This window comes from Macaca fascicularis, chromosome 15 (assembly GCF_037993035.2).
Source record: "Macaca fascicularis isolate 582-1 chromosome 15, T2T-MFA8v1.1".
NCBI lineage: Eukaryota > Metazoa > Chordata > Mammalia > Primates > Cercopithecidae > Macaca > Macaca fascicularis.
In genome coordinates this window covers 122,653,244-122,665,875 of record NC_088389.1, presented here as the reverse complement: position 1 = coordinate 122,665,875, position 12,632 = coordinate 122,653,244, and the positions used below count along the sequence as shown (strand labels likewise).

General features: G+C 41.4%; 1 protein-coding gene across 5 annotated transcripts in view; it reads left to right on the top strand.

The window, feature by feature from the left end:
* The window catches only part of IARS1 (isoleucyl-tRNA synthetase 1), a 75,376-nt gene that overhangs the window by 20,196 nt on the left and 42,548 nt on the right, over positions 1-12,632 (top strand). For all 5 annotated transcript variants that reach the window (XR_012424896.1, XR_012424895.1, XM_005582243.4 and 2 more), the window contains exons 11-17: positions 2,546-2,668; positions 3,119-3,210; positions 4,211-4,309; positions 5,874-6,000; positions 8,605-8,678; positions 9,028-9,222; positions 11,128-11,214. Coding sequence is in view for 3 of the 5 variants with exons in the window: in XM_005582243.4 (XP_005582300.3) it covers positions 2,546-2,668; positions 3,119-3,210; positions 4,211-4,309; positions 5,874-6,000; positions 8,605-8,678; positions 9,028-9,222; positions 11,128-11,214 (797 nt within the window). In the remaining 2 variants the exon portion in view is untranslated. The remainder of the gene's footprint in view (positions 1-2,545; positions 2,669-3,118; positions 3,211-4,210; positions 4,310-5,873; positions 6,001-8,604; positions 8,679-9,027; positions 9,223-11,127; positions 11,215-12,632) is intronic.

Genomic DNA, 12,632 nt, shown 5'->3' with positions numbered 1-12,632 from the left:
CAGTGACAGTAGTCTGCCCTCATTTACCATTTTGCTTTCATGCTTAATTTCTAGGATTTTATTATTTTTATAGAAGTAGAGGGTACAAGTGCAATTTTTTTACATCGATATGTTGTATAGTAGTAAAGTCTGGGCTTTTAGTGTAACCATCACTTGAGTTTTTATTATGGAAATCTTGAAACATACACAGAAGAAAATATTATAATAGATTCTTTTTTTCACATCATCCAGCTGCATTAACTCTCAACGTTTAGGTAATCTCTCTTGTTTTGTTCCTCTGTACAGTACCACACATTTTTATTTTGGCTGGAGGATTTAGAAGCAAATCCTCAACCTCATGTCTTTCATGTATAAGTAATTCTAGCTGCATCTCTGACTGATAAGGACTTTTATTTTCAGTATAGCCACTGTGCCATTGTTATTTATATCCAATAAAGTCAGCAATTCCTTAATAATCACCTAATACCTGGTCCATTTTGATGGAAGGAAGCATTTTTGATAATACTACTTAAGAGTTTTAGGAACTAGTCAAATATTGTTCATAATCATTTTAGGGTCAATTAACTGGTATGGTTACCCCACTGTTAGTAGATAATAAAAAGGTAACTTCTTGGTTTTGAATTGTAGTTTAGGGATTTTTTTTTTTTTTTTTTTGAGATTGGAGTCTTGCTCTGTCACCCAGGCTGGAGTGCAGTAGCAGGATCTCAGCTCACTGCAACTTCTGTCTCCTGAATTCAAGTGATTCTCCTGCTTCAGCCTCCTGACAGATCTCCTAACAGACCATGCCTTATATTTGTGTGTATTCTTTGTTAAATATGGGTGTTTGTCATTAACTCTAGAGTTATATCTCATATATCTATTCTGAATGCCGTGCATGTTAATGTTATAGATGATTCATTCTTTAAACTATAGCCTTTAACGCCATTTGGAAAACTTTTTTTTTTTTTTTTTTTTTGAGAGGGGTCTCCATCTGTTGCCCAGGCTGGAGTGCAACAGTGTGATCTCGGCTCACAGCAACCTCTGCTTCCCAGGTTCAAGCGATTCTCCTGCCTCAACCTCCCAAGTAGCTGGGATTTTAGGCACCTGCCACCATGCCTGGCTAATTTTTTGTATATTTAGTAGAGACAGGGTTTCGCCATGTTGGCCAGGCTGGTCTCGAACTTCTGACCTCAGGTGATCTGACGCCTTGGCCTCCCAAAGTGCTGAGATGACAGGCGTGAGCCACCGCACCCAGCCTTTGTAAACATTTTCTGAGAGGCCTTCCGTTGCGCTTGTCTTCACCAGGCAAGGTAGTGTTTGATCTCTGCAGAGTCTTTGCACTTGTGCGTCATCATGTTGAACATCACTAGTTCTGGATGCATTCAGGAATGCTGCTTTTAGCTTAATGCACTGGGTAAAGTTACTTGCTCCACACTTAGTGGTTCAAATTGCTACACTAGGGGCTTTCCCTGTCCACCCACATGACACCACACCAGTCAGCCTCAGCACAGGGAGAGGTGAACACAGATCCAGATGGAAGTGTGTCAGCTTTCCAGCTTGTCTTGGTGTCAACCCAGAGTGTGGTTTCACCAACATAAGGCAGTCTCTTTAATTTTGTATTTAGGCATCATAGCACAGTGATGAAGACTATAGACTCTGGAGCCAAGCTGTTTGGTTTTGAATCCTAGCATTGCTGCTTCACAGCTGAGTTATCTCTTGGTACCTTGACTTTCCTATCTGTAAAATAGGAATGATTGCTAGTTTGTGCGAGGGGAGCACCTGGTGAAAACATAGAACATCTGTCTGCCTTCTTTGCAGGATCATTGTGAAGTGTTTTGTTGGTTTGTTTTTCATGCCACTTTGTCTAAGAGCATTGTGAGGTTTAAGTGAGCGTGTGTAAAGTGCTCAGAATACTGTCTCACATAGCGCTTTGCTAAGTATTTGCTCTAATTATTGTAAACAGTCTTCAAAATATATTCCTGAAGCATCATGGTATAAGCAATGCCAATTGAGACACAGTTTGCTTATTTGAAAAGTAAATACTTTTCAAAGGATCAGTGTTGCCATCCTTTGGGGTCTTCCTTGAGAGGGTGCAAATCCAAATGTACATCAAGCGCCATGTAATACTAACGGACCATGCCTTATATTTGTGTGTATGTAGGTTTTTCAGATGTGCGTGCTGCTGTTATAAATCAAATTTGGTTTAGTTTTAAAACATTCCTGTGTGGCTGCTCTGCCTATGGAGTAGCCATTCTTTATTCCTTTGCTTTCTGAATTCCTTTACTTAAAAAATTGAAGTACGTCGTCTGTCTTATTTAGTGGATACTCTGCTACATATGAAGGTCTGGGAAATAATACTTGAGAAGACTGGGCTGGATGATCTAACCCCTGTCCAACTGTGGGGCTCTGATTCTCCGAATGGTCTTGAGTTACCTTCAGTTTACAGGACAAAGCTGATGACATGTATATGTTACAATATAGAACAATTACCTTGGGAATCTATTACCTCATGCTCACACCCATACATAAACTGTTTTATTCTTCCCTCCCTTTTGCCTTTTCTCAGGATGACTATCGGATCTGTATGGACTTTAACATTATTCGGAAAGACTCACTCCCCGTTTGCCCTGTGGATGCTTCAGGCTGCTTCACAGCGGAGGTGACAGATTTCGCAGGACAGTATGTGAAGGTCTGTAATCCATATGGCATAGAAGGGTGTCTGTTACTTCTGATTTGTCTCTATCATCATTTATAATTGTATTGTAATTTTAGGAAGTTGTTTTTATTTAGTTTTGTCATCACATAAAATCAGTAAAGATAGATGTTATCAGTTATGTTCAGAGGGTCTCATATCTTTAGAGGAAGCATGCTGAAATTTCACGGGGAGAGATCAGAAAAACTCCAGTTTATGCCTCATGAAGCAACTTTGTGACCTTGGGGTAATCATTTCAGATCGAAAACTTTATGACCTTAAATGTTGTGGAATGTACTTGAAAATTGCTTAAAGTTAGTTACTAAAAATAATAATATTTGTTATTTATGTCTTTTATTCGTAACAAGGTATCAGATTCTAGTAATCTGTTGTTCCTAAGTATTGTAGTATGTTTTAATGGCTAAATTTTAATTTTTTTTTTAATAGGATGCTGACAAAAGTATCATCAGGACTTTGAAGGAACAAGGCCGACTTCTGGTTGCCAGCACCTTCACTCACAGCTACCCTTTTTGCTGGAGGTCAGAAGAAACAAAGACTGTGTTGTAGCTAGAGCTTCCAGTCTGTGCTTACACTTACTATATGTGCGCATTCCATCATATTGTGGTGTTCATCTCATTTCTATCCTTTAGAGTCGATTTGGGAAGCCACCTTCTTATTTCATTTTTAGGAGAGTTGGGTTTTTTGTTTGTATTTTGTTGTTGTTTTGAGACAGGGTCTCACTCTGTCACCCAGGCTGGAATGCTGTGGCGCAGTCATGGCTCACTACACCCTCCGCCTCCCCAGTTTAAGCAATCCTCCCACCTCAGCTTCTGGAGTAGCTGGAACTATATAGGTGGTGCCATCACACCCAGCTCTTTTTTGCATTTCTTATAGAAATGAGGTTTCCCCATGTTGTCCAGGCTGGTCTCAAACTACTGGGCTCAAATGATCCTCCCACCTTGTCCTCCCAAAGTGCTGAGATTGCAGGCATGAGCCACAGTGCCTGGTCTAGGAGAGTTTTATGAATGGCTAAAATTGTTGCTGTCCTAAGGAACTGTGTGAGAAAAATAGACCTGTACAAATCTGTTTTGTGTTGTGGCCACATTTTTTTTAGGATGAGAAACATCTCTAAAATATTGTAACAGAATTTATTGAAAAATTTAATGTGATTTTAATGTTTACTGTAAGACCACGTTATAAAAGTCTGGGTGAAAATGAAGTGTTCGGTTGCATCATGTTTGGTTTCCACATTGCCTCTTCTATGCTGAAGTTGAAGTTGACATTGTTTCTTAGATAATTGTCACTAGCAGAACTTTTTTTTTTCTGGTCTTGTTCTTGTATTAGTTTTTGCTTTTCTTACTATTGTGGAAAGAGATGGCCAATTTTGAAGTCTTAGATGATTTTATCTATAACAAAAATGAATATTAGCAGAAGGCCAAGTAAGTGATGATGCTGTGAATAAGACATGAAAAGGCAGTCTTACCCTAGTGCCTACTATTGTCAGCCTGAGCAGCTATGTCTGTGTTTCTGCTTCCCCAGATCAGACACTCCTCTGATTTACAAAGCAGTGCCCAGCTGGTTTGTGCGAGTGGAGAACATGGTGGACCAGCTCCTAAAGAACAATGACCTGTGCTACTGGTGAGCAGTAAGATGTGTTTCTTCACAGTGTCTTTTGTCATGTGGTTAGTTAAGTGTGGTTTACACTTCCCCCAAGTTATAATTTTAATAACCATCTTTTATTGTGTATTATAATAGCTATCTTTTATTCTGTGTGTTTAGGAACACAAAGTAATTCAAATAATGTTACATAACAGAAGTAACATCCTTCTTGTGATAAAGTATGTAAGGGAGTATTTTTCTTTTTAAACTCATTGGAAATGATAAACTACCATTTATTTGATTTATGGAATGAAATGACCTTGGAAAAATATGGCTGTACTGCCAGAGTTTGCTAGCCTTCAATAATAGTCATTTTCAGAGTAAACATTATTTTCAGATACCTGCAAAACCCATTTGTACTTACTCTTGTCAGTCCTGCAGTGGATGATGTACCCTGTGCCTGACTGTATGGATAAGCTCCAAGCACAGAAGCCTTTGCTTTCCACAGCTGATATGTGTCCTGCAGGTGATAGCCCAAGAGGTATCATTTCAGCCTCTGGGTACGAAATGAAGCAAGGCTTCAACCTTTGTATTTCAGATGAATATTTTCACTATGAGTTTTAAAAGTAATCACCACTCTTACTTCTCAGAAGGACCCAACTAGACTCTAGAAAACTGTATTTGAGTTTAGGAGAATAGGGAGAATCTCAGGGCAGCAAAGGAAATAGTTATAAACTGTAGCTTTCTAATATTTCTTAGCAGAGTGGTCCTGATTTCTCAAAAGACAGCTTTTCATTTTTAGAGCTAGTAAGCTAATTAGTTGCCCTAATGTGTAAGTTACTAGATATAGAATATTAGTAAGATAGCCTCAAGGGGGTGCAGGCATATAAACTGATCTTTGAAGTACAGGGCAGTAACTGCAGTGCCCAAGAGAAGAAGGGGAGGTCTGGTAGCCTACCCTGACTCAGCCTTGTGCTTGAAAAGGATTTCTGCAAAGCTGAACCTCAAGGAATGGAGAGTACTGGCAGTGGGAGGGATGCAAGAGGATGGATGCAGAGGGGAGGAAGGCTTCGTGGCAGAGGGCAGGCAAGGCCAGTTAAGTGAGAAGGATTCTAGGGAACTTGCCTCATTGCCAGAGCCTGAAATTCAAGACCAAGGATGACCAGAGGAGACTGTAGAGAGGGCTGCTAGAGCAGCTACCAGTCCCCTGGCCTGTTGGCCTTTGCTTAATGAGTTCAGTAAAACTGCTATGGTGAGGACAATGTGAAGACTAGAGTTGTATGGGATGAGGCTGGCTAGAGTTACGGTGACTGGTTAGAGGTATGTGGCAGCCGTACTCCAGTTGAAGAAGAGGACGTGGGAGGCCTGTGTGCTGTGGGGTTATCTATTGGATGTAGGTCATTGATGGCAGCACAAACTGTTGCGTATGCTGTGCTGTCCATTTAGAAGACGTTCTCTTTGCAGTGAGTGCCACGTTTCCAGAGTGTTGGGTCCACAAAGCGTTATACAGAGGCTCCTGTGAATATTATTTACATTTTGGCTTTTTCCATGTTTGAATTACTGATGTTCTTACGTGATTGGTTGTGTGATCTGTTTATTGCAGGGTCCCAGAGTTGGTACGAGAAAAACGATTTGGAAATTGGCTGAAAGATGCACGTGACTGGGCAGTTTCCAGAAACAGATACTGGGGCACACCTATCCCACTGTGGGTCAGCGATGACTTTGAGGAGGTGAGGCAGGGCAGTATTTCCTTGTGTTGATTTTTGCTAAAGCATTTTGTTCATGAAATCTGAATGTGGTTTAAAAGAATAGGGTTTTTTTTTTTTCTTTGCCCCCTTCTTATTTCTCTTTTTTCCTCTTTATTGCTTTCTATAATCATGACATAAGATAATCTGTTTTTAGGGTTTTTTTACTTTTTTTCCTTGAATTAACTGCAAGTTATAAAACTTTCTTCTGTAAAAATGGAAGGATACAATTTTCTCAGGGAAATCTACACTTTAAATGTTTTTTTCTTGTGTTTCTCTGTCTTTTCTTCCCCCTGCATTAAGGTGTGTTATTAGCTTATGGTTAAACTGACTTCATAGATGATAAAAAAAGAAAATTTGAAAAGAAATTTACCAAAGCATTACAGACCTTTAACTTCTAAAATCAAATGAATAAGAGGATGTGTGTGGATATATAGATGTGTGCATATACTATGTCCTCACTTAATGTCATGCAGAGGTTCTTGATAACTGTGACTTTAGGCCGGGTGTGATAGCTCCCACATGTAATCTCAGCACTTAGGGAGGCCAAGGCAGGAGGATCGCTTGAGGCCAGATACTTGAGACCAGCCTAGGCAACATAGTGAGGTGCCATCTCTACAAAAACGTTTGTTAAATTAGTGCACACCAGTTAGTCCCAGCTACTGGGACCTCTCTGTGACATTAGGTGAGGATTTACTATACAGGTAGATCTCTGTGTTTGTCCTTCTGTCCAAAGCTGACAGCATTGTAGCAGTGACGAGCAGCAGCACCCTGGGGACCTTGGTGAATCAAGGTGAAAGGCAGCAGTGAAGTAGCTGAATCAGAAGACTTTTCAGGACTGAACAGGAAGGGCAGAGAAAGAGGTCACCAGTGTTTACTAGGAACAGAAGCTCCCTGGGTGAGAACCCACAGCAGCTCCTCCTGGTGTGGCCCTTATCAGATGATTCCTCCATTCTGAGTGCCCCAGCTAGCCCCATCTCTCAGCTCTTTACTTGGACATAATCCTAGCATCCTGTGGCTTTGTCTGATTGCTTTGATTGGGTCCAAGCACAATATAGTCATGTGCCACATAATGTCATTCAGTCAATGACAGACCACATATATGACAGTGGTCCCACAAGATTATGATACCATATGGTTACTGTACTTTTTCTGTGTTTCATAATGTTTGGAAATTCAAATACTTCCTGTTTTAGTCTGTTTAGTGTTGCTACAAAGGAATACCTGAGGCTGGATAATTTATAAAGAAAAATAGTTTATTTGGCTTATGATTCTGGATGACTGGAAAGTTCAAGACTAGACATCTGCATCTGGGGAGGACCTCAGGCTGCATCCACTTATGATGGAGGGCTGGACAGGAGCCAGAGTATGCAGAGATCACATGGCAAGAGAAGAAACAGGGGTGGTGGGGTAGGGGCAGGCTCTTTTTAACAGTCAGCTCTCACAGGAGCTAATAGAGTGAGAACTAACTCACTGCATTAGTCTGTTCATGAGGGATGCACCCTGTGACCCAGACGCCTCCCATCGGGCCCCATCTGTCAATACTGCCACACTGAGGATTAAATTTCAACATGAGAGTGGCTGGGGACAAACCATATGAAAACCAGAGCACTTGCCATAGTGTTATAGTTGCCTGCAGAATTCAGTACAGCCACATGCTATACAGGTTTGTAGCCTAGAAGTAATAGGCTCCACCATATAGCCTAGATGTGTTTTAGGCCATCCCATCTAGGTTTATGTAAGTGTACTGTGATGTTTGCCTAATGAAATCACCCTAACAATGCATTTCTCAGAATGTATTCCTACCACTAAGTACTGTACAACTATAATTTAGCTCTAGCTTTTTCTTGAGAAGATTCTAGATTAATGAGCCAGATTCAGGTGCCAGGAGGAAACTAAGATGCCTTAGAGAAATAATCTAAGATGTTTCACTTATGCCGGTTACTTTGACGATTTGCACATAATAAACCCTAATACCCATTGAGAGTATGGCTATGAATGTTTAAGATTCTCTCTAGGTAGGGACTCCCTCTGATGTTGGGTGGAAACAAAGGAGCGGTGTCAACCCTGGTCTCTTCAGAGACTAAGACTAAGCTGTGCCTTTCATGAGAGAGAAGCCACATTAGCGAATACTATCCTTCAGCCCAGAGTAGTGTGTTAATGTGCCTTTATAGAAAATCATCAGTCTCAGGCTGGGTGGCTCATGCCTGTAATCCCAGCACTCTGAGAGGCTGAGGCCAGCTGATAGCTTGAGTCCAAGAGTTTGAGACCAGCCTGGGCAGCATGGCGAAACGCTGTCTCTACTAAAAATACAAAAAATTAGCTGGGCGAGGTGGCGCCTGCCTGTAGCCCCAGCTACTTGGGAGGCTGAGGTGAGAGGATCACCTGAGCCCAGGAAGCTGAGGCTGCGGTGAGCTGTGATTGTGCCACTGCACTCCAGCCTGGACAATGGGAGTGAGACCCTGTCTCAAAAAAAAGGAAAAGGAAAATCATCAGTCTCTCACACTAAACATGCATGTTACATCAATTAACTCAGTATGCTCTGTTTGGCTCTGAGGAGCTCCTGCTGTTGAACTTTGTTTTTGACAGGTAGTATGCGTTGGGTCAGTGGCAGAACTTGAAGAACTGTCAGGAGCAAAGATCTCAGATCTCCACAGAGAGAGGTCAGTTTCTAAATGTTCGATTCACTTCAGTTTTATCGTTCTCCTATTAAGACCTGGTCTCTAGCAGATTACAGAGACACACATGGAAGACTAGCTTGATGAATTACTTTGGTGATGACTCATGTCATATGGCAGTATTGTGGCCTTTGTCTTGTGAAATGTGAGGTGAATGGTTCATAACCTTTGAGATGGAGGATTCATGGCGCGCTGTGAAAGCCTTTGAGAATTGCTGATATTTCTGTTTGCAAGTGTGTATAATGTCTTGTCAGGGTTTTGTGTAATTAGCAATTAAACTGCAAGTTCTGTTATGCTTACAGTTAATAGAAATGGCTACTTTTCTGTTTGTTAGCGTTGACCACCTGACTATTCCTTCACGCTGTGGAAAGGGATCCTTGCACCGCGTCTCTGAAGTGTTTGACTGTTGGTTTGAGAGTGGGAGCATGCCCTATGCTCAGGTTCATTACCCGTTTGAAAACAAGAGGGAGTTTGAGGATGCTTTTCCTGCAGACTTCATTGCCGAGGGCATCGACCAAACCAGAGGATGGTATGCCCCCTTGTTCTTTCATCACATGTTTTATTGATTTCATTTTATTTAGGGAGTGTTTTACTAACTCGCTGCCATTTATCTACTGGGTGATGGAGAGATTGTGGCAAGTAAGACAGGCTACATTCCTGCCCTCTCCCCCCAACCACCAAGCACGGACATTAAAGTGCCTTTTGAGTAGGAATCTCCCACTACAATAGGGCTGTAGTTTTACAATTTGAGTTATCTCGCTGGCATTTTGGAATATATATGTTATACTGGACGTTTAAATGATAAAAAACAATATGTGTTCTTAGCTTACGTCAGATCATTTACTCAAATGTTTAATGAGTATTGGCATAAAAGACAGTAGATTGGGTGCTAGAAATTTGAGGGATAGTTGGTAGTGTGCTCAGATATTGAGGCTAGCCTTATAAATCAACATTCTAAACAAATCCAGATTTTTAAAAATATACATATGGGGGAGGATTTGGGCATTGATTTTTATCTAATGCCTTATGTAAAGCAGTTCCTTAATTGGAAAAAGGTGAATTACTTTCTTTCCATGGGTGGGCTTTGCTGGGCCAGGTTTTATTTACTTTTTTTTTTTTTTTGAGACGGAATCTTGCACTCTGCCCAGGCTGGAGTGCAGTGGTGTGATCTCGGCTCACTGCAACCTCCACCTCCTGGGTTCAAGCAATTCTTCTGCATCACCCTCCCCTAAGTAGCTGGGTCTACAAGCATGGACCACCACGCCCAGCTAATTTTTGTAGTTTTAGTGGAGACGAGGTTTCACCATGTTGGCCAGGCTGGTCTCGAACTCCTGACCTCAAGTGACCCACCCGTCTCAGCCTCCCAAAGTGCTGGGATTACAGGCATGAGCCATTGCGCCCAGCCCAGGTTTTAATTATATATTCATAGTAATGTTTCTGCAGGGGTATGTTTAAGGAATTGTTGGTGTCATTTTTTCTCTTTGACGACTTTGGGTAATCATTGAGTTCAAGTCTTCGAGTCCTGGAATGTGCTGTCTTCAGATTCCAGTCCTTTTTATCTATAGGAACAGCTACCCAGAACAAATTCTGTTTTTAGAAAGGGCTAGATGCCTTACCAATGAGCTTGTTCCTTTGAGGAATAGCAAAGTCTGTTAGCTGGTAACAGTCCTCATGTGGGTCCCGTGTCCTTGCTACCTGCCTCCTTCTCCATCCCTGAGGCCTGGGCTGCCTCTCCTGGGCACCAGGGCTCCTCCCAACTCTCCTTTAGAACTGGGAGGGGTATCTGGTTCGGTGTTTATGTTAACCATGGGGTCTGGTCTCCTCAGCTCATGTCCCTTGATGTTCTTAGGGTGCAGGACTAGGTCAGAGAAGCAGAAGAGCATCACCCCCGGGAAAGTGGTCAGGGATATGAGTTCATTTGGGGAACAAGTTAGCTAGCACATGAATGAGGTACACAGCATTTTACAGAATAAAAGCATTTTCTAGTCTGCCTTATCACTTGGATGAGAGTGCATTTTGCATCTTTTGTCATCAAATTGTTTTTTCCATATGATCTTGTGCCAAATTCAACACCCATCCCTCATTTTCAGCTAGGTGCTTCTGGGTGGTCCTGAGAGGCCACCCAGTGCTGCCATGTGGCTCTCCACACAGACTTCCTGGGAGACCTGGTAACAGAGAAATGGTCAGTAAATCACTCCAGACCTTTATTTGGATGTTTTTTTCAAATCATAGACAGTAATTTGATTGGTCTCTGGTGGGTCCTGTGTCTCCGTTTTTTTTCAGTAACCAGTGTTAAGAATCATTGCTTTAAGTGATTATCAAGAAGTAAGACTTATCAAAAATAGAAATTCAGTTCAATGAATAAATACAGTTTCTTTCTTATGCTTGGACTTCATTTCTATTTTTATTGAACCATTTGGGGTTTTTTTTTCAGGTTTTATACCCTGCTGGTGCTGTCCACGGCCCTCTTTGGACAACCGCCTTTCAAGAACGTAATTGTGAATGGGCTCGTCCTGGCAAGGTAAGTCAACTTTGTTGTAGTGACAGGTGGAGCTCTGTCTCCACTGTTTCTTAGGAAGGAGTGTGTGCGAGCAGTCAACTTTGTTGTAGTGATAGGTGGAGATTTGTCTCCACTGTTTCTCAAGAAGGAGTGTGTGAGAGCTAAGCCTGATGGAGGAGGAGGAAGGGGAGGACTTTCAGATTGAGCTATTACTAGTAACAGTGCTACTAGTGATATTACTAGTAATAAAATAGCATTTACTAAACTTATTATTTTATGAAGTACTTTTGTTTATAGATCTTGTTTAATCTGTACATCGGTCCTTTCATGTAGATTTTGTTGTCCTTTTTTTTAACACATGAGGAAGCTATGAGTTCTAGAGACCACAGGTGCCCAGGATCAAAGCTAGTGACAGCCACACTAAGCTTGACCCAGGTGCTCTGCCACCAGATCCCATTCTTCCCCTCATCTGAAACTTCCTCCCAGTGGGCATTGTTTCCTGCTTTTTAATTTTATAAGGAAGTCTCATTTTTCCTTTACTTTATTACCTCTAGTCATTAAGAATAAAAATAAACATAAATAAAAATTTCAAAATGAAATATTTACCCATAAAAATCCTGCTTTTTATGCTGTGTGAGGAGAAAGAGGATGTCACCTAACATTTTGTGCATCCTTATTTTTTTTGTACATCCTTATTTTTGCCAGGCCCCACTGTGTGCATTTTCACATTTTAACTCATTTTTCACATTTTAACTCATCCCCAGAACCATTTGGATGGGTCCTATAATTATCCCATTGTAACCTTTGAGGAATCTGAGGGACAGGAAAAAGCACCTTGCCAAAGGACACACAGCAAATGAGTGATAAGTGCAAATTTTGAACCCAGGCAGTCTGCCTCTGTAGTATGTGTGCTGCTTTTTTTTTTTTTTTTTTAATTGAAAATTGTTTTGAGGGCTGGGTGCTATGGCTCACGCTTGTAATCCCAGCACTTTGGGAGGCCACGGTGGGCAGATCACATGAGGTCAGGAATTGGAGACCAGCCTGGCCAACTTGGTAAAACCCCCATCTCTACTAAAAATACAAAATTAGTGGGTGCAGTGGCACACACCTGTATCCCCAGCTACTGCAGGCTGAGGCACAAGAATCACTTGAACCTGGGAGGCAGAGATTGGAGTGAGCTAAGATCACGCCAGTGCACTCTAGCCTGGGTGATAGAGTGAGGCTCCATCTCAAAAAAAAAAAAAAAAAGGAAAATTGTATTGAGATCATTGTAGATTTGCATGCAATCATGAAAAATAATAGAGATCCCTTAAATTCTTTGCCCAGTTTCCACTAGTGGTCACATATTTTGCAAAACTATGGTATATATCACAACCAGGATATTGATATAGCCCACCAGTCTTATTCAGATTTCCCTAGTTTTACATATACTTATTTGC